The sequence below is a fragment of the Anser brachyrhynchus genome, assembly GCF_964034855.1.
Source record: "Anser brachyrhynchus genome assembly, chromosome: 5".
Lineage (NCBI taxonomy): Eukaryota > Metazoa > Chordata > Aves > Anseriformes > Anatidae > Anser > Anser brachyrhynchus.
In genome coordinates this window covers 17,212,440-17,233,951 of record NC_137699.1, presented here as the reverse complement: position 1 = coordinate 17,233,951, position 21,512 = coordinate 17,212,440, and the positions used below count along the sequence as shown (strand labels likewise).

At 38.7% G+C, this 21,512-nt stretch overlaps 1 protein-coding gene across 1 annotated transcript; it reads left to right on the top strand.

Annotated features, from left to right (window-relative positions):
* The first annotated feature begins 910 nt into the window (after window positions 1–910).
* On the top strand, window positions 911–20,836 carry CAT (catalase). The gene is made up of 13 exons (XM_080594503.1): window positions 911–1,639; window positions 5,872–6,043; window positions 6,992–7,102; window positions 8,570–8,700; window positions 9,580–9,684; window positions 10,559–10,684; window positions 12,102–12,293; window positions 13,319–13,471; window positions 14,794–14,932; window positions 16,457–16,587; window positions 17,208–17,315; window positions 17,954–18,040; window positions 18,501–20,836. Exons 1-13 carry the CDS (start codon window positions 1,574–1,576, stop codon window positions 18,564–18,566), a joined length of 1,587 nt encoding a protein of 528 aa, XP_080450629.1. The 5' UTR covers window positions 911–1,573; the 3' UTR covers window positions 18,567–20,836.
* The last annotated feature ends 676 nt before the right edge of the window (window positions 20,837–21,512 follow it).

The following is a 21,512-nucleotide window of genomic DNA, read 5'->3' as shown; positions in this document are numbered from 1 at the left end:
GACTATTTTTATGTATCTTTTAAGAGACAAAAATACAGAAATAATCTTGCAAATAAGCATTTTCTTCATTCCATTTCTTTCTGACAGGCTGTGGGTAAACAAAGCAGCTCTGCTTCATTGTTGCAATATGTATTCTGAAAAGAGCTGTACCAGCATTCTTATCAAGAATGGTGGGGGAGAAGAAACAACAACCAAAACACTCAAATCTTGCTGACTTGGTTGCTTTTATAAACCAGTCCTCCTGCAACCCCAATTGTGTAATTTCTGTTTGTTTAGACAACTCTTCTATGTACTACGATTACCCTCAGTCATTGCCATTACAGAAGGGCTAATAAGAGGAAAGGTAGATACACATTTTACGATTCTAGAGTGCCTACATAGTCTCATCCACTTGTCCAGGTCCTGAAGCCCCGTCCAGAACTATGCACCACAAAGAGCAAGACCACAGAACAATTGCTGGACTGAGATCTTCATCCATCTTCTGAGTGCCCAATGTCATGTAATATAGCAGTTGAAGACAGATTATTCTTCTTGCTGAAAGGTTTTACCTCACAAATAGGAAAAATAACCCCTTGCTAACCACTTTTATCCTCTGTAGTTCATCCATAAGGCACGAAGGCAGAGCCCTGTGCTATTAAAGTTGCAGTAGAAGGGACACAACTGTGTGCTGTGGTTTAGAAAGCTCAGCACGCAAGGGCTGTAGGAGCAGAACTGCAAGTGCCTGAGAGGAGGGCTGTATTTATCTCATTTGTAAATATAACCCAGGGTGTTTTCTTGTTTGTAACAGCGGTGAAAGTGTTTTTTTTTTTAGGTTACAACTTGAGGCCTCCGAAGAAATACTGTTTACAATTGGGCACACGTGAGTTATGAGTAATGTTAACTATTACCTACACCTCCTTTGAAGTACAGATACAAGAATGAACATTTAACTATGCACCTGGGCACTTGGATTGTGCAACTGAAGCCTTTCTCCTGCTGAAATCCTTGCCTCACAAACTCCCCGAGCGCACTGTTTTTCCGTGCCCTCATCCTGTTACTTTCTACGCTGCTGAATAACTTCTGCCCAGCCAGCAGCTTTGGAAAGCTCTGACACCTCAAAAACGCGTGACAGAAATCAGGCTTACACACCCCTGTGCGACTAATTACACGCGTTAGACCCTGACTAAGGAGCGAGCCCTCAGCAGCCGCCGGCCTCCCCTCAGCGCACCAACGGTCACCGCCTCGCCCACCGCGGCCCGCCCGCCCCCTCTGGGGAGGGTGGGGGGCGGGGTGGGGGGTGGGGGGGTCCCTCTTCTCTGACTGACACCCCTCTGAGCCACTCAGAGCTGGCGCTGCCTCCCGGGCGCGGGGCTATTGGGCGGAGCGGCGCGGGTGGGTGGGCGCAGCGCCGGGGGGGAGGCGTGGGCGCGGTGGCAGCCGCTACTCGCAGGCGTTGCGGGGCGCGGTGCGGCGGGAGCTGCCGCGCGGGGTCACCTCGCTGCTGCCGCTGCCTCCTGCCTGGGAGCGAGCCCGGCCCCGCCCGGCATTCCCTGCCGGCTCGACCGCCCGCTCGGGGGGCTCCGCAGCTCGCAAGATGGCTGACGGCCGCGACGTCGCCGCGGAGCAGCTGAAGCAGTGGCAGAGCCAGCGGGGCTCGCAGGTGCGCGGCGGCGGGGCGGTAACGGTCGCGGGGCGCCCTGAGGGGAGAAGGGGTGCCTTGGGGGGGGGGCACTGAGCTGGGGCTGGGGGGAATGCAGTGAGGGGTAATAGCAGCGGGGTTTGTTTACGGGTAGCACCGGGACAAGAGGTTGGTGCAAAGCGTAGGGACGTGTAATCGGCAGCAGAGCGCTCCTGCCCAAGTAAATGCCCACCAAAATACTTGCTTAAACGTGTAAGCGCTGCGATGCCTGGTCTCGTGCCTCTTCAGCAAGTCGCCGTGTCAGTTTCCACTACGTATGTTGACAGGAACAGGTATGGGGCATTAAATGCTCTCTGTGCTGCTCATACGGACCAGCCATCTCATAAAACACAATGGGCTGCTTTACTTAAGAGTTTACTTAAGGGTGACTTCTTCTTAAGAGAACAGTTCCCCCTGTTTGTAGTCAAATTTATTTTCTTGTTTTCACCAAAAAAGTACTGTATGAAGGCTATTCCAGTGGTGAATTGTGGCTTCGTCATATTCTGCCATATTTCATAGTATTTTCTTGTACAGTGGATAATATTATTTATATAGATGTCAGCTTTTCTGTAGTGAAACAATATTTAAATATAGGCCAAGGTTAATTTGGAGATTGGGAGGTAGCTCAGAGCCTGTGTTGCATAAGGAGTCATGAGACCTTATGATAGAAAGTAGGGAAGGCTTATTAGAATTTTAAAGTGACTTGTATAAGGTGCAAAGTATCAGTAATGCCTGGAAGTATGCACTTTGATGTATGGTGTTTACAATAGCTGTGACTAAAATTCTCCTGGCTTTGATTCCTGTGACAGTGGCTTCGAATCTACATGTTCATCTCTTAAAATTTTGACTGTATGCAGCTCCCAACCATATGAAAATACAGGCATCAAACTCAGATCCAGAAGTAGTCTGAGAGTTCTTCTTGGAACTAGTGTGTTTCCTTCTCCTTCCTCACATGGATGGGCTTGTTTTGTGTGCCCTGCATGCCATTATCCTGAAACTAAGGGGAATATATCATGCTGGTTGAAAAAGTGTTTGTACTTCTCGTGCCAACATTAGAAAGAACATCTTAGAAAGTTTTCCTATACAAGAGACTTTACAGCTACAAAACTCTTCACAAAAACGTTTTTGATATGCTTTGTTTCAGAAAGATGTATTTTTAGCTACTATTTCTAGTAGTTTTATATGCTAATGTTGTGGAAGAAATAGGTTTTTGGGCAACAGTATAGCTTCTTCATTTGAGAAGGGCTGTATTTACCAGCCTTCGTACTTCGCTGCATATGTAGCTTTTAACTAACATGCAGAGTTTTTTTCCCTTCAGGTAATTATGCGGAAGGTATTATAAAACTATATGTAAGTCAAAAACTCCCTTTTAAGACTAAAGATACATGTTGGATTTTTTCCTGCTGTCTGTCCCTTACCAAAGGCTTTCAAGGGCTTTGCTGAGCAGCAGGTCATGGGAGTAGGTATATATGTTATAGTCCTACCACCATATAGTTAAACCTACTGGGCTTCTCAGAATTTGTAAACAATTCCAGATGAGCAGGGTAGCTCACCATGACTTCTCTGTGCCTCAGTGGACTGGGTGGAGCTAGGTAGCTGCTCCACAAGGACATAAATATCAGTGACTTTATAATGTCACTCTGTGGACTGCAGGGGGGTGTCTTAAGAGCTGTGTCGTGTTAGGAAAATGTGCCAGAATCCGTTCACCAAGTTTGCTTCTCTTTGAATTGTAGCATGCGGAATTTATAAATGGTGTTTGAGCCGTGCACAGGGTTTTCATGTTGCGGTGCCACAGGCTGCTGTGGAGTGAGGATGCAGCGGAAGTCTCTGTATGTGCAGAATGTGTAGGAAGGATGGAAAGGTCTAATGAATGGTAGTACAAGAAATGTGGAGAGGAAGATACAGAAGCTTAGGATGGCATCGGTGGGATCTGTTTTTTCTCATGTTACAAAGAGCTTGCTTGTCTTAAACGAGTATGATGGTCATCAATACCAAAAAGTGATGAATTTATTCTTGGTAAAATGAATATTGTTTTTGTCTTTGAGAAATGTGAAACTTTTAATCGGCAAAAGTAATGAAAATCAAAGAAAAAGAGTTCAGGTTTTTTTAAGTGTTTACCTAAGCGAAATTTTCTTGACCAAAAAGTTTAAAATTTGAGTTTTAAATGTGAGTGTAAAATCCTTATGTATCATGACAATTTTTTTTTTTAGTCTCATCTGTGGACATGTGTTTATTAGAATACTATTTTGAGATGTTAAACATTTAGCATAACTAAGGATGAGAGAACTTTGTGCCATCTGCCCTGGTGACTGCTCAAAGTGAGCAGTGAAATCATTTTCTTTGGCCAATTTAAAACTGAACATAATATAAGGTAGGAAGAACAGAAGCAGGGGAAAGAATGTTGAGAACAGCTTCCACTTTTATTTCCATTGCCAAACTACAGATAGCACTTTCATTGAAGTAAAAGTTTCTTCGACTTGAGAGTAAATACAGCTTAAGTGGCAACTTTGTAAATTTCTGAACATCTGTAATGTTCTTGTTTGTAACTGGGTACATTCTTTAAAGTTTGTGTGAACTTCAATGTAGGTTAGCATTTCAAATATCCTGAAGTAGTCTAGGAGTTGAATATGTGCTTATAACTAATGAATTAGTGAATGAAGAATAAAGAACCTACTTATTTTGTGATTTCAAGTCAGTTAGCACATGCATATTAGTAAGAACACCTTGGAAATGCAGTTATCCTGTCAAATGTCTTTTATGTGGTTATTCATGTACCAGTGTTAAACAAAGGCAAACGACTCCTCCTGCGTGCTTCACCTCACCCAGAGCTCTGGGTGTAGATGTGAGTAATTGTTCTTCCCCTGTCTCTGAGTTGTCTCTTGGAAAGTATCTGGAGGCTAGCTGGGTGCAGCATATTCTTCCACAAGGTACAGGTTGGAATTTTGCCTGTTCAGTGATAGGATTAAAACCCTTGAGGAAAAATGTGGATTGTCAGGATTAAAGTTGGAACCCCATGAAGTCACTGATAGTAGTAAATGCCTCATCAAGGGTTACTTTGTTCATCCCATCCCTTTTCATTAATGAAACTGTAAAAGGGAGGGGATGAGTGAGTTTGTCGTGGTGCATTTCCCATGGTTCAGTTACATGGGTGCTTCTGGCAGAAAAGGGTGGGACGGTACTGGTATCCCATGTGGATATATGTCAGTTTAGTGCAATGTATACATGTGGATTTAGTGTTAAATAGCCGTAGTATGACTCAGATATTTGAGCTCAAATATCTGTTGCAAGTTCTTTGCTTATTCTTTTCTTGCCAACTTGAATTCTGTTCAGTATCCTTAACCAACGCTGCCCCTGCTCCTAACAGTTAATATATGTGCCCCAGGGGAAAAAATTGATGTCTGCTGCCATCAGGTCTCTAGCGCTGATGTACTTTTGCTTGCTATGTTTTATGCAGTACTCAGCAAAATGGATCTGTCACCTTATGGAAGAGTATGAATGTAGATGTGATGCAGATAAATTCTTTTCTGCTGGATTTTTTTTAAAGGAAGTGGGAGTACACTAGTTAAATAACGCTACAGAATTCTAGCAGTTGTTTCCTGAAGTTATCTTGGGCTGTCTGTCATCTTTGGGTACAGGGTCACTCCTGCTGCACTGTTAAGTAGCCTACAAGAGTGGTTAACTTAGACATGGTATGGAAGGGTGGGGAAAGAATGAACGTGGGCTGTTTCAGGCAATTTCTTTAAAGAGACAGTTCTGGTTTCCTGTCCTGTTGACAGATATTTACTTACAGTAGGGCTTCTGATAATCCTCTTCCTTCAATGGTTTGAATCTGGAGTGATTCCCTGGGTGTTCCTGCTTATGTCATTATCACGGCTCTTTCAGACTAATGATGGTAGTAATGTGTGCCTTCTAGTCATTGCTGTGACTTCATATTTTTCTTGAAGCAAGGTAAAGTCTTAGTAAGTAAAACTTCTGAACCATTGAAAACATTCCATGGTTATATATGGCATTAACTGCTGTTCTTAAGTAGCCTCAGACATAAGACTGTGCTGATGCAGCTGTGCCTCTGATTTCTGTAACAAGTTCCAGAATCTTATGCTGTTTTCTAATGTACTTTCATATGTCCGGTGATACAACTGTTGACCAGATATGCGTGTTATGTGGCTTAGAGGATTTTCGGTTTCTGGTGTTGATACTGACTTTTTCACTTTCAGAAGCCAGATGTCTTGACCACTGGTGCTGGGAACCCAATTGGGGATAAGCTTAATCTTATGACGGTAGGGCCCCGTGGGCCTCTTCTGGTTCAAGATGTTGTTTTCACTGATGAGATGGCTCATTTTGACAGAGAGAGGATTCCTGAAAGAGTTGTGCATGCAAAAGGAGCAGGTATGTTTCATTAATACTTATTTGTGTTTTTCTTCATGCAGCACTAGGCTTTAAAAATCTTTGAGAGATAGCCAATTGTTATAGATGCATTGCATTACAATATAATCTATAATATAGTTATACTAATAACAGTGAGAACAGGAAGTAAAGCCTAGTTTAGAACTACCTGTAGTATCTTTGACCCAAAGGTAGATGGATCAAGTATGTGAAGCTTAAAGTGACTTTTAAAGGTTTTTTTATAATTCAGTTTTAATAAGCAGTTAACATGCTATGGATTTGCTGTTCTTGATAAAAATTTAATCTTTATGCCAATGGTCAAAGCCAAAGCTCAAAGCACTGAAACTACTTTAAAAAGTCTAGAAGTTTAATTATAGCACCTAGGTTTTCTTAATACTACACTATCTGCTGCGCTCTCTGCTTCATCTGTCTGTTCCTTCATAGTTGTGGAACTGGCATCTCTGTTTTGTTACATATAGCTTATAAAATATGGGACTGAATCTTATTGTAATGTGAGTGTATAGAGAAAAATTCCTCTGTGGGAGTAAGAATAACTGTGTTGCTTCATCTGGTTTAAAGGTGGACTGACAGTGCTGCAACACATGCCAGGATTGAAGAAATACATGTCTTGCTCAGAGAGAAATATGTAAACTCTTGGCAGAAAAGCACTCAGAGTTATTGTTTGTTATTTTGTAGAGCAGAAGTAAGGCCTGTATTGCTGCCAGGAACTGTTAACATGTTCAGGATAGGGAGGGGGAAATGCCGTGCAAGTAGTATGTTGTGTGTGATATGAACTTTGTTATTAGGTGATTTAGCACATAGATTTAAACTGGTGTATTTCCATGATTTCTTTTGATTTTACTATGGTCAAACGTGTACCACTGAATAATGTGCTCTGAGAGTGGTAGGAAAGTATCTTGATAACCTGATATTTCTGAATACTTTTTTCAGGCGCTTTTGGCTATTTTGAAGTGACTCATGATATTACGAAGTACTGTAAGGCAAAAGTGTTTGAACACATTGGGAAAAGAACACCAATTGCTATACGGTTCTCAACTGTTGGTAAGGCTCTAAAGTTATCGTGTATCTTTTTACATGGGTACTAATAGTTAACGCTGATATTGATAAGTTTGCATTACAGAGCACTTAAATTGTACTTCAGATATTTTGAAATGTTGTGGCACCTAATTCCTCTTCTGTCAATTTCATTTAATTTTTAAGACCGTAAGCAATGATAAGCAGGGTCTGTGCCTTGTGGCAAGAACCCCCTGTAGGTACTTCTGTTGGTACTTTCTCCTTTAGAATGTGGAAGAAAGAAATGGTAGTCTGCTATTTTTGATTCTGATGGAAAGCTTACTTTTGTTTCTGGATGGATCGTAAAAAAAAACCACAACACTTCCATACTGCAGTTTTATGCTTGAAATTTGAAGACTTGAAATCTCTTATGCTGTATTAATGACTTGGAGATGAATGGTGTGGAAAATAAGCTCTAGGCAAATAACAATCTCTAAACGAACTCTTCTTTCTTTTTCTGAAGAGCTGAATGAATGAATTGACAATCTTAAATGATATTAGGTAAAACGTGCATTATAAGAAATACCTTATACCTGATAGAAAAATGACCTTTAAAAAGGTATGTTACTATTCTATGTTTTAAAAAAGTCTAATGAGGATTTAGTTCTGGAAATAGCCTTGGAGAAAAGGGAAGGGGAGGAAGATGACGAGGCTCAAGTAGGTGCAGTTTTTGGCCTACTAGCCTTTTACTGTCACCAAAACTCAGGTGTTCATGGAATGTCCTCTGGGGGTTGGGGCAAAAAGTATGCAGCTAAGCTTGGTGAGCAGACTGTGCTAAAGTGGGGTGTTGCATTGTTACCTTTGCTTTCCCTGCTATGTTTGAACGTGTTTCTTCCTAGTTATTCTGTAGTAAACAATGATTTTCGAAGAGAGATTGTCTTAATTATTTCATCAGGCTGGCTAGCATTAACTGTTTCTGAATACATCTAGAATGTTTTTGATCAGGTACCATGGTGGATACTTTTGGTGTGGTGTAGATCTACCCACTGAAAGGATTGTTTTGGGTAAAGCAGGGGGGAAATTAGAAGCATTGCAACTCTTCTATAAGTTGCATACACTACTTAGATTGCTACCTTCCAAACGAGAGCTTTCACAATGGGATTCGGTGCACATAAACTAATATGCTTTTTGCCAATTCAGCCTTATCTGATGTCTGTTACTGATGATGCAAATTCTACTCTTTATTGGTTTGAGTGGATGTACTTGTTTGCTTTAACTATGGCCCAAATGCTTGGGTGGGTGTCTGTTTACACTTTGGAAGCTTCAGGCACTGCCTGAAGTATTATTGCAAATATAATAAATTCCATGGTAAAGAAGAGACTTTAATTAAAAAAAAAAATAATCAAAACCAAACACTCTTCTAGGATTTTATGGCATATTCTAAAGTTCCATAGTTTTATGCTTAGAATTTGTTTCATATTGTAACACTTCTATGTGCTCTTCTGTTTCTTCAAGCTGGAGAATCTGGGTCAGCTGATACAGTTCGTGACCCTCGAGGCTTTGCAATGAAATTCTACACAGAAGAGGGTAACTGGGATCTTGTGGGAAACAATACTCCTATCTTCTTTATTCGGGATGCGATGTTGGTAAGTAAGCACCAAAGACAATGGTACTTCATGAAGGAGCCCAAAAGTTTGTTCACATCATATTCTTGCTTCACTGAGAAGCAAAATTTTGTGTTTTGACATGCTTAAACTCTATCCATTGGATGTTCCAATGGCTTTTGATTTGATAAGGTGGTATTTAAAACAAACTTTAATAAGAGCTAATGCTTGATTACTTACGTTGGTACTTTGATACTACACATGCTTAATTGTTTGCTATTGCACATGTCACTGCATAATAGCCATCAGGTAAATAATTGTGATTTTTAACCTTCAGGTCATTTCAGCTTCACTGGTGTTAGAAATAGCTATTTTACTCTGTAGATGTCTTTTAAATTTCAAGGCTATTTGAAGGAAAATTGAAAAGCTTCTTATAAATTCTTCTGTATTATAAATTCTTCTCTATTAAATCTGATTATTAGTGTAAGTTTAACTGTACTTTGTATCTGTAAGAAGAAGGGATTTTCATGAGAGTAGAGTTGTTCTGTACCACTTAAATTCATATTTTATAATATGATATTTTATATCTCTGTATTCATTTTGGATTTAAATATCCAATAGTTTATATGAAATCTGAGTGCTTGCCTTATTTTATTAGGCAGAAGTTGAAAGCATTGTCTGGCTTTGAGCATCCTGTTTATCACAACTGTAAATATTTTTGCTTTTAGAGGCAAATCAGTAAAGTTATGCTAATTGAAAAAGTTTCTCATCTTTCAGTGTCTTGTTCCTTTCATAGATAAAAATGTAGTAGGAAAAAAAAACTGTACATCTTATTCAGTACCAGCAGTTACTTAGCATATCCTGTATAACTTGGAAAATGAAGTTAAACTTTTTTTCCCTCCCCTCCCCCTGACAAATTAGTTTCCATCCTTCATCCATAGCCAAAAGAGGAACCCTCAGACTCATTTGAAGGATGCAGATATGGTATGGGACTTCTGGAGTCTCCGCCCCGAGTCTTTGCATCAGGTAAGGTTCTTTTGAATATCATGTTATGGCAATGTAAGTTTTTAACTGAAACTGCTTTGTCTGGTTCCCACGTAATCTTTTAAGAACACTAAAGGTCAAAGGCCTTCTATAGCTTTTAATGCTCTTGGCATGTTTTTCTAGTTTTGCCTTTTCTTTTATAGACTATGAAATAGGCAGAATTTTTGTTTTCATAATCATATTTTACATAGAGGTGAAGGGGAAGTTAGTAGGCTTTCATAGTATTAAAGTAGTGAGAATACCGATTAACAGCAAACCGCATATTAATATTAGTGTATAGAGGAGAATGTTATAAAAAAAAAAAAAAAAAGCAAATACAAAATTAAACTTTTGTATCCTTTTCCAAAGGAAAATGGGTTTATATGGAAGCCTTTTAGTTACTACTATTTGGGAAGTGGTATCACAAGCATTGTTTGTGGTAACAAGCCTAAAGGAAGCTGCATTTTGAATAGCTTTGTGTGGTGGTATGTTTATTGCTTGAGAAATTAGTTACTCAGGACTTTGCATTTTCAGATATTTTTTTAAAACCTGGTGAAAATTGTATATTTAAATTATCCATGCTTACCTGCCCTGTGCTTTTAGGAGAATAACATTAATGTACAACATTAACCTAACGATAATGAATATTTCATGTGGCCATACTTTTTCACACAAGTTCAGTTCACATCCTTGTGTGTGGAAAGCCTAAGCAGTCTTTGTTTATTAAGTCTTAGAAACCTAAACTATAACATGCTAGAGGATTTTCTCATGTTAAGATGACTTCCAGTGATGCAGATGAATATAAGTGACCTTTGTCTCAAATGGTCCTTTATTTGAACTGGTGAATGAGCAAATATTGTTGGGTTCTTCTCTTTAGGTGTCTTTCTTGTTTAGTGACCGCGGTATTCCTGATGGATATCGTCATATGAATGGATATGGATCACATACTTTTAAACTGATTAATGCTAGTGGGAAAGCAGTCTACTGCAAATTTCATGTGAAGGTACGTTCTTCTCCAGTTATCTGTTGAAAAGATACGTCCTATTGAATTTAAAACCTGAAGATTGTCTGAATGTTCTGTATGTAATTTTTAGTTTAATTCAGAAAACATTTTTTTCATGCATAGATTAAATGTAAATGGTGTATGTTTTTCATCAGTTGCATACATCTAACAAACTGAAGGATGTTCCTGTTTAGAAATGTTTTAATGTGTGTGATATGTTCATGGCTACAGAGTAGTTCAGATTCAACAGCTGTTTCTTTAGGTAAAAGCTCTCTGGCACTGATTATTGTACCTGTTAGTCTTCTGTATAAGAGTTACGCTGATACAGTATTTCCAAGGTGTATGTGAGTCACGCAATATAATCCTCACTTCTTTCTGACTTTGTCAGAAAGTACTTGGTAGCACACCCTGCTTGGAAACAAATTCCCATCAGTTTTAAAGACAACGCAGCTTCTTACTTTGTTAGATGTTAGTAGAGGCTGGACACACTTTTGGAGCAAGACTTGAGAAACCATTATGTTAAACCAAGAAGGACTGCATAGCAGCTCTTAGCTTTTGAGGTGCCAGAAGCTTATAAAAATGAGACTTCAGTGCTAAAAGCGTCAGAAATTAAGGGGAAGGAGAAAAAAGTTTTTTAAAAAAATACAGTTCATGTAGGATGTTCAGCATTGAAGGCTGCCACCCTTTTATCAGTTTGTGTTGGCATGTGGTCTGTAGGAAGAGATGGGAATACTCCACCTGTAAGGGAAAACATCTTTATTTGATGTGCTGTATTGTATTCTTGTTCTGTGGTATAGCATTACATTTATTTCACAGAATCGGAATGGTTTGGGTTGGAAGGGACCTTAAAGATCACCTAATTCCACCCCCTCCCTCCACCGTGGACAGGGACACCTTCCACTAGACCAGGTTGCTCAAAGCCCCATCCAACCTGGCCTTAAACACTTCCAATTTATCTGGGCAACCTGTTCCAGTGCCTTATCACCCTTCATAGTAAAGAATTTTTCTTATCTAAATGAAGTCTACCCTCTTTCAGTTTACGGCCCTAGCTTTCTTGTAGGATCTCCTTTAGGTACTGAGAGGCCACTATATGATCTACTTGCAGCCTTCTCTTTTCTAGGCTGAACAACCCCAACTGTGTCTGTCCTCATAACAGAGGTGCTCCAGCCTCTTGATCATCTTTGTGGCCCTCATCTGGACTCTTTCTAATTTCCATTTTATCATAGAACTAATTTTCATTTGGAAGGCAGCTGTTGAATGTACTGTGTACTACTGAATGTACTCTGAACTTAAATTACTGGAGATTAGGAGATGGACAATCATGCTCTTAGATCTCGAGTCTTGTTAAAAACACGTTCTTAAATGTTTTTTGTAATTTCTGCATTATAACTGGTTCTATTTCTTTCATTGCTTTTAGACTGATCAGGGCATCAAAAATCTTTCTGTAGAGGAAGCAGGAAGGCTGGCTTCTACTGATCCTGATTATGGAATACGTGACCTTTACAATGCCATAGCCCATGGCAACTACCCATCCTGGTCTTTCTACATTCAAGTTATGACATTTGAAGAAGCAGAGAAGTTTCCATTTAATCCTTTCGATTTAACTAAGGTATAGCTGCTACAACTGTGAATATTCTATTTCAGCTTGTTTAAGAGGTCATGAGATCAAAATTTAGGAAATGCCAGAAACAAGCTTATCCATAAACAAATAAAACAAACAGGTTCCACAGAGTAGCACTGTTTAAGGTCCAGTTCCTATCACTACAGTTGGTCTGTCCCTTTTATTCCTATCACTTTGTTTTTTTTAAGTGTGCTGTTTATTACATGGTCAGGATGAGTCAACAATTCCAGAGATGAAATCATATACCTGTAAAACATATTGGGGCATGGGGTTGGGGGGTGGAATATGTCCAGTTACTGGAATTTTGAGTGTTCTTCCCTCGGGTATTTAATCTAGAAAGCTGGAAATAAGATCTAATTCCTGTGGTATAGTGTAAAATCTGATGTTGTTCTTCTTTGGTGAAATATGGTTAGGGCTTGATTCGGGCTTGTAGATTACAACTGTACTGCATTTCAAAAGTCTGATCTCAGATCATAGTCACACCCTGAGCTAGCTAGTTTTGAATGTTGTTGATCATGTAGTTTCTGATGCTGGTCTTGTCTTTTGTCAGATTTCTATTTGCTATTCCAAAGAATGGCATATTGAAAGACTAACAGACTTGTATTTTTTCCTTCTAATATTGCTCCCCAGAAATGGCTAAATAATTTTGACCTTGAAAGTTTAGGCCAAGAGGAGAAATAAAAGGCTAGTTAAGCTGGTTATATTTTGTAGTAGTCGAAAATAATCATGCTACCAGTTCCACCTACAATATTGCATTCCTAGGCATCTCTTCAAGTGCCTGTGGGTATTTTATTTAAGTAGTCAAGTGCTGAGATTATGCTGTGATGAAATAAGTTGCATGAATACTCTGAATTGCAAAAGACTTGGACGTTCCTCAATGTTTGTTAGCAAAATAGAAATTACTTCAGTAATGTATTCTCTCAATTGAGACTATTAGGTTGCTCTTGCCTGTTTTATTATTTAAGCTACATAATACAACATTTATTTTAATGCATGTGCTTTATGTCTTATAGATCTGGCCACATGGTGACTACCCTCTCATTCCTGTGGGAAAGCTTGTCTTAAACAGGAATCCTGTAAATTACTTTGCAGAGGTAGAACAGATGGCATATGATCCTAACAACATGCCACCTGGTATTGAACCTAGCCCTGATAAGATGCTGCAGGTAAACTACAGTCAATGTATGCTCTTCAGGCAAAATCTCATATTTCCTTGTTTATGAAAGTATTGCTATCACTGTTTTGTAGAATCATAGAATGGTTTAGGTTGGAAGGGACCTTAAAAACCATCTCATTACAGCCCCCTGCCTTCCACTAGACCAGGTTGCTCAAAGCCCCATTCAACCTGGCCTTAAATGCTTCCGGGGATGGGGTATCCACAACTTCTCTGGGCAACCTCTTCCAGTGCCTCATCACCCTCCTAGTGAAAGAATTTCTTCCTTTAATCTGAATCTACCCTGTTTTACTTTAAAGCCATTACCACTTGTCTTTTTGCTGCATACCCTTGTAAAAAGTTCCTCTCCAGCTTTCTTATAGGCCCCCTCTAGGTACTGGAAGGCCACTATAAGGTCTCCCTGCAGCCTTCTTTTTTCCAGGCCGAACAACCCCAACTCCCTCAGCCTGTCTTCACAGGAGAGGTGCTCCAGCACTCCATTCCAGTTTTGTGGCCCTCCTCTGGACTCACTCCAATGGGTCCATGACTTTCTTGTGTTGAGGGCCAAAGGGCAGGCTGCAGTACTGCAGGTGGGGTCTCATGAGAGTAGAGTGGAAGGGGAGAATCACCTCCCTCAAACTGCTGGCCACTCTTTTGATGCAGCCCAGGATATGGTTGGCTTTCTGGGCTGTAAGCACACATTGAGAAGTCCAATGTGAGCCAGCATCAATCAACACCCTCAAGTCCTTCTCGTTAGGGCTGCTCTTAATCCATTCACAGCCCAGCCTGCATTTGTTCTTGAGATTGCCCTGATTCAGGTGCACAACCTTGCACTTGGTCTTGTTGAACTTCATGCTGTTTACACGAGCCCACCTCTCAAGCCTGTCTCAGGTCCCTCTGGGTGGCATCCCTTCCCTCCAGTGTGTCGACTGCATCACACAACTTGGTGTGGTGTCATTCGCAAATTTGTTGAGGGTACGCTCAATCCCACTGTCCATGTTGCTGGCAAAGATGTTAAAGAGCACTGGTCCCAATATCAATCCCTGAGAAATGCCACTTGTCACTGGTCTCCACTTGAATGTTGAGCTGTTGACTGCAACTGTTTGAGACATTCCTTATCTACTGAGTGGTCCATCTGTTAAATCCATGTCTCTCCCAGTTATAGACAAGGATGTCATGCAGGACAGTGTCAGATGCTTTGCGCAAGTCAGAACTGTCGTGGGCAAGGACGCTTTCCACTAGACCATATTTCAGATGTTCAGATGTTCATATTTCATACCTTTTTAAGTTTAAGGTTGAAAGAGATCTATTAATGTTTGTTACGCATTTTTAAAGGGTCGTCTTTTTGCGTATGCTGATACACATAGACATCGTCTGGGACCTAACTATCTACAAATTCCTGTGAATTGCCCCTTCAGAGCTCGTGTGGCCAATTATCAGAGGGATGGACCAATGTGTGTGACTGACAATCAAGGTATTAATGAAAATCCTTTTAAATACAATGATACTTAAGCATGTACGATTTCTTCTGTTCATAGGGGATTTAAGATATTTGCTAAATAAATATTAATAGCCAAAAAATTATTTTCACATGGTGAGAAACATTACGTAAGCATATGTATGTGGATTACAGAATGCGTTCTCTATGCAATTTTAATGTTTCAAAAGGATGGGGATGTTCATTCTTACTTCTGCCTTGTATCAAATAATTGATAGTTCCTAACTGGGCTTTCAATTTGATGTATATAACTGTCACTTGTGACAAATACTTGTTTGCAATTTGTGTGTATATATACATATGTGTACGCACACCCTTTATGTAAATATATAAAGGCTCTATCTCTTGCATTACTTCAGAATAGCACAGTTTGGATATTTGTTTGGAGTAAACTCCACACAAGAAGCTCCTGTAAGAATGGAGTTTTACTTAGTTTTAAATGAAGTGAAGCTTAAAATGTGTTTTGAAAACTTACAGGTAGGTCATCGTCAGGGCACTTGCAGAATACCTCAAGTCAAATGAATTCAGTTATGTCCCTAGCTTGTTCATTTAATTATGTCTAGGAACATACTTGTTAAAAGGAATTTATTTCAATAGTTCTAAAATATTAATTTTTTAAACTTAAGAAATATGCCTGAGAACTGATTTCATGGAACTTCATTGCTATTTTGTTTTTACTTATAGGCAAAAATCTGACATACAAGAGACTAAATCTTTTAAAAAGGCAAATATAGACTCATTAAAAAGTTGAACTGCTTTGCTTTCTGACTTCCAAGGAACTGAAAGCCAAGACTATAAATGTCAAGACTAGAATTTTAACTTTACCTATATTACATGATGTGTTCTGTCAGTGTTTGTCCAATAGTGACTGATTTATACCTAAGCATAAGCAAGTATACGCTTAAGCTATGCCTCATGCTGCAAACATGTATTCCTCGGGGCTGTGGGTTCTAACACTTCTTGAAGGAGGAGGCGGAAATACTTTAAAAACAGGAACTTGAAAACGACTACTCTGGTCCAAGAGCAGATGCAAAAAAAAAAAAACATTTTAAAAAGCCTTGTAAGTTCATTGTGTTTAAAATACAGACCCTTACGTAGTTCAGTTTAACACTGTTTCAAATAAGCAGATGGAAGTATACTTTTATGTTGCCTTTGGACTAAAACTTGAATGACCTCCACAATTTCATTAAAATTCTCAGCAATGGTGTTTTGAAAACGGCCAGACATCCTTATTTCTGAAACGAAGCCTGTTTTTTACCCAAAGGCTTAGGTAAATTCTGTTTGTAGTAAGTGCTTTTTAAAGCACTGGCTAAAAGACAGCTGATCTTGAGCTATATGTTGACCAAAAATAAAGTTGACAACTGTTTTTAATAAGGTGAATTGCAATTGATTTTTAGGTTCTTTTAGGCAAAGCACACTGTCTTCTAAATTAACCTGAGACCTGGCATCTGCTGTCTTTTTTTTCCCCCTCCCAACCGTGTGTGTGTGTTCACTTCTCAGGTGGTGCCCCAAACTATTATCCAAACAGTTTTACTGGTCCAGAAGATCAGCCTGTTGTGAAGGAGAGCCGCACGTGTGTTTCAGGAGATGTGCAGCGTTTCAATAGTGCAAATGAAGATAATGTGTCTCAGGTATGATGTATGAGGCTTTTACGCTGCTTATTACAGAAGATGAGTGTATAGGCTGTTTAAAGAATATTAACAAGGAGCATTCAATCACGAATCTCTTTGCTGAAGCATTTGGTCTAACCCGAAGTTCAGATACCATAGAAGTTTGAAAGATCTCTGTATAGTTTAATAATGATGAGTAACTGAACTTTTGCTAACAGGACAGTTAACGAATTCTTACAGACCTCTGCTGTCTATGTTTGAGCGTTAATATTTAGAGGTAGTGACGTTCAATCTTCCTGCAACTGGTGAATGCAGATACTAAACCTAGAATATGCATGTAATGTCATGATCATCAATTCCTGAATTGGAGCCCAACAGCACATTTTTCACTAATTAAATAATCAGTGATTTCAAGCTTGAAATGGGTTGTTAGCAGGTTTGCTTGCAGAGAAAAAAAAAAAAAACAACTTGCAAATTGGCTGCCTTTGGAGTTGTATTTAAATGTTGCCTGACTAGTAAGTGAAAGCTATTTTTCAGCAATAATGAATTCCAAGTACTATGGACTGCTGCTCATAGAATGGCTTACTGTCGAATTTTCAAAATAAAACTGTTTCTATTTAAAAACTGCTTTTGTTTGTAAGGTGCGAGATTTCTATATCAAAGTGCTGAAGGAGGATGAACGTCAAAGGCTGTGTAAAAATATTGCTGATCATCTTAAAGATGCTCAACTCTTCATTCAAAAGAGAGCTGTAAGTGGCCTAGCTATTTTTCATCGTTGCTTTTCATTCCAGGCTTCCATGCAGTGTAGCAACTTTTCATCAAAATTTCAACATGCTTATGGAGAAGATCAGGAATTCTTCTAGATTTTCTTGTGCGGGAGTTAGGAATACAGAACACTTAAATGTGCGCATAGTTACAGGAATAAATGTAGAACATGTTAAAATGACTTTTTGCTGCTGGAAATAATAAGATTGCTGAACATCAGGGATGTCATAATATATGTTTACCTTAGTATTTCAAAAATCAGATGACTGCCAATAGTGTTAGGTCAGAGGTTGGACTAGATGATCTTGGAGGTCTCTTCCAACCTAGATGATTCTGTGATAATGTTTGTCCACGGAGAAGGAAGAGAAGGTGAGTGTCAGGGAGGAACTGGAACTTTCCTGACTTTAAACAAAATTCCACTGGGAAAGACCTCTTTATTTGGCACTATAGAAACAGTGAGTCATTGTAGTCATCAGTCCTTTCTGGCTGGTCAGATTCAAATGTTTTTTGGAAAAGTGTTTTCCTCCTTCTGTTCCTTATATGTACTGGTTATAGGCCATGGAATATGAAGAATATCTCAGAGAGAGAAATCAAGTTCTTGTCTCGTTTTCTTCCTGTTAAGGTGAAAAACTTCACTGATGTTCATCCTGACTATGGTGCCCGTATTCAATCATTGCTGGACAAATACAATGCTGAAACAGGGAAAAAGGTATGTTAATGACTTGCGTTGTTGAGTTTTGATAGGTTGGATTTTTTCATTTCTTTCATAAATCCAACAAAGTGAGAGATCAGTCTTGATCTACATTTGATTTAAATGGGAGGAATTAATGCATGTGGTATCTAAAAATGTGGAAGCATCACTCCTAACTACATTAAACATAGATTAACCAGTGATGTAAGATGATCTTGTTTTAGTTGTTTCTTAAAGGTACTGGAAGATAACTGTAAATGCAATGCAGGCTGTTCAGGTTGATCCTTAGACCAAATCATCTACTTTCTGTACTCTTAAAAAAAAAAAAAAAAAAAAAAAACACTTAATTGAGACTCGCCTAGATTCGTTGCTTGCTACATAGAATAACAAAATTGTTGCTAGAAGTATGCAATTCTTTCTGAAGTTTCTGTGACTACTTTCTGTGGAACTTGTTCTGAATATTTCTCATCATTTTTAGGATGTAATTAAGACGTACACACAAGCCACTTCTCGTGTGTCTGCCAAAGAAAGATCCAACTTGTAAAGTGTGCTACAGAGATTTACCCTGTGAATCTTGTATCCACGTAACTGCAGGACAACTTGTTGAAGATGTTAATGAATGTAACAGACTTCTGCACAAATACAGCAGTGTTTTACAGGCTTGATTTATTAAGCTTTTAAGTGCCTGTATCTGTACTGGAAACAGTAAGTTACACTAGCTAAGAATCCTAGTGCCTTTCAACACTAGTGCTTTAATGCTTGCTAACAATATACAGTGTCTTCAAGGAAACTGATTAAAAAGTCTTTCTAGAAAGAAACATAAGTTTAATCAAAGTGTTTTCTTAATTTTATAACTACTCTGGCTAAATCGCACAATGGAACTTGTCTAATGATACTGTGATTATCCTTGTGGATGAACTTGTTCACGTTAAAAAGCTGATATTGCTTAGTATTGCTAATAAAATAGTTACCTGTAGGTATTTGTAGACACTTCCTTTGAGTTTAATTTTTGCCTTCCGGAAGGAAAGTACATATGCAGTAATTTTACTAAAACCGGTTCTTTCTCATTCATTATAACAAAAATGAAGCTGAATAGGAAGTTAATCTTAACTGAAGTTAATCTCAACATATGTAAGTTTTATTCCTAATAATACTTCAAGGTAATAAATCCATGCATATTAGTGCTGGGTCAGAGATCACCATCTCCCTTAGAAAAATATCTGCCCCAAGTGATCTGATTGTATACATTTTACAACAAAACTGATTACATCTTACAAGTCCTTGGGGTGGGGGGGATGGGGAAGTGTCCTTTCTAGTTTACAAAAATTTATATAGGAAAAGACTAATTTCCAAAGTGTCTGGGAAAATGAACCTTGAAATACATGGGCATCTTTATTTTGGCCAAATTCCAGCTAAGATACCTTTAAAAACTATTCCCACTAGCTTCTGAAATTATTACTACTATAATCTGATGTTGCTATTTGTCAAGCCCCAGGGTTGGTTTTCAGAGTTAAACATTAATTGAAATTTTATGTTTGTATGAATGTGCATGCATCTATGGATAGATATAGGTATAAAACCTGATTTTAGATGTATCAAAATTGTCTACTGCTTGTAAATTAGTTAATTGGTACAAAAAAATTTGGAAACCTTTGAACTATAAAGTAATCACTCCTTAGATCCAAAGGTGTTTCTTTAGCTTAGTGATATTTTTTGGCTACGATCTTGGAGTATAATCTTTAATAATGTCTTATAAACATTAATTTTGCTCTGGTTCATATTAGAACTTAGAGTTCAGAGTGCAGTTAAATGATAATTATGTAATTTCTGGTCTTATCTCACTTGAATATGTATGGTGTTAGCCTAAGGAAGTACACTGTCGGCATCTGAATGCTTTACCATTTGTGCATAAAACAAAGCCAAGGCTTAAGCTATTGTTTTATAAGGGTTGAAATCCCACTCAGTTTTTTCTCTAATTATTTGGAAAGTGTTTCCCAGTTATGGGATGATAACTAGTGTTCAAGCTAACTGTTGCAGTCTAGAACAAAAATCCGTCCTACCCATTATATGTTGAAGTTAGTCCTAACAGTCCAAAAAATGTTCCTGAACTGTGCTCAGTAGGATCAGGCAATCTGCCATGCATCTAAAATCCTGGCACGTTTTAATAACTACTTTGCCTGTTACTTCTTCCTCTTCCTTTGCCAAAGAGAAAGATCAGGGCACATGTGTAACTGGTCCAGATTCTAGTTATACAGCATTACTTCCTTTTCCTTTCCTTGTTTGTCTGCTAACATTGCTTCACTAGCGTTCGGATTGGAAGGAGGATGATGATACAAAGGATTTTAGAGCCCAGCTAGTAGATCTTAAGCAAGTATACCAACTTCAATTTATAAAATCAGTATTTGATTCTTTTGAGGATCTATCTTGAGTTGTATTTTGAATAGGTATACTTCTTGATTTGACTCCCAAGTATGGGTTGGCATTATGAGAACTGATGGCAGATTTTTATTAAAAAGTTGTTAGTGCTTTCACTAAATAGAAACATAGAAAGCTGCTAGAATGCTATCTACTGATCAATTGTGAAAAATCTGTGATGCAGTAAAATAAAATGTCAGTTTATTTTACCCTATTTGCCTGATCAGGCTGGTGGGAGCTGGAAGAGCTGTGTGAATTGGTGGGAGTATTTCTCTGGCAGATGGAATCCTAATGAGTCTTGGAAAAGAGTAAGCAAGACTTAATCTTTAATTCTGGTGGTCTCTGCTGAATGGATAATACTGTCTTCCTCTTATTTCTGAAATAAAACAATTTAAACAACTCTGGGCTACATATTGTCTTTTTTTTTTTGTGAGCATGTCTTCAATTTATTTTAATCTAGCAAGTTCATGCCTTCATTTGTGTGGTTTCTTTGTGCGGAAGCTGCTGAAGTTTTGGGGAACTGGTGTTTATTTCAGAACACAAGCTATTTGGACTGCACAGACCCTGACTGCACGCAAAGGCCTTGGGCTCAAGGCTGACACTGGGAATTAATGGGGGAGGAGAGGGAGTGGCAGTGACTTAAGTTCTTCTGTTCAGCTTTAGCATGGCAAAACTCCTGTTCAGAACTTAAAACTTGCTAAGTATTCAGAAGAGTGCTGCTCAAATCTCTGATACAGCAGTGCCTGGGACCATGTACCATATGAATGGGAAAAAGCTGCTTTCCTACTATATTGTGAGTTTTGTTCATGATGCCTTTTTTAAGCTTCTAATTGCTGATTAATCTTCTGTTATTTTTCATTTAAAATCTTCAGTTGCAATTTACAGAATTGTCATAAGTTCATCTGGTCTTTCACAGTTCACAAATTCTATTGAAAGAGAGTTATTAATAGTTCAGTAAAGTATGCAGCATTGAAATAAAGCACTTAAAATGTGCCTCAAGGATTCCATGTAGCCTTTTAAATATCTATACTGGCAGCTTTTTGTTTTTCCATATGTATATTACCCAAAAGTTCAG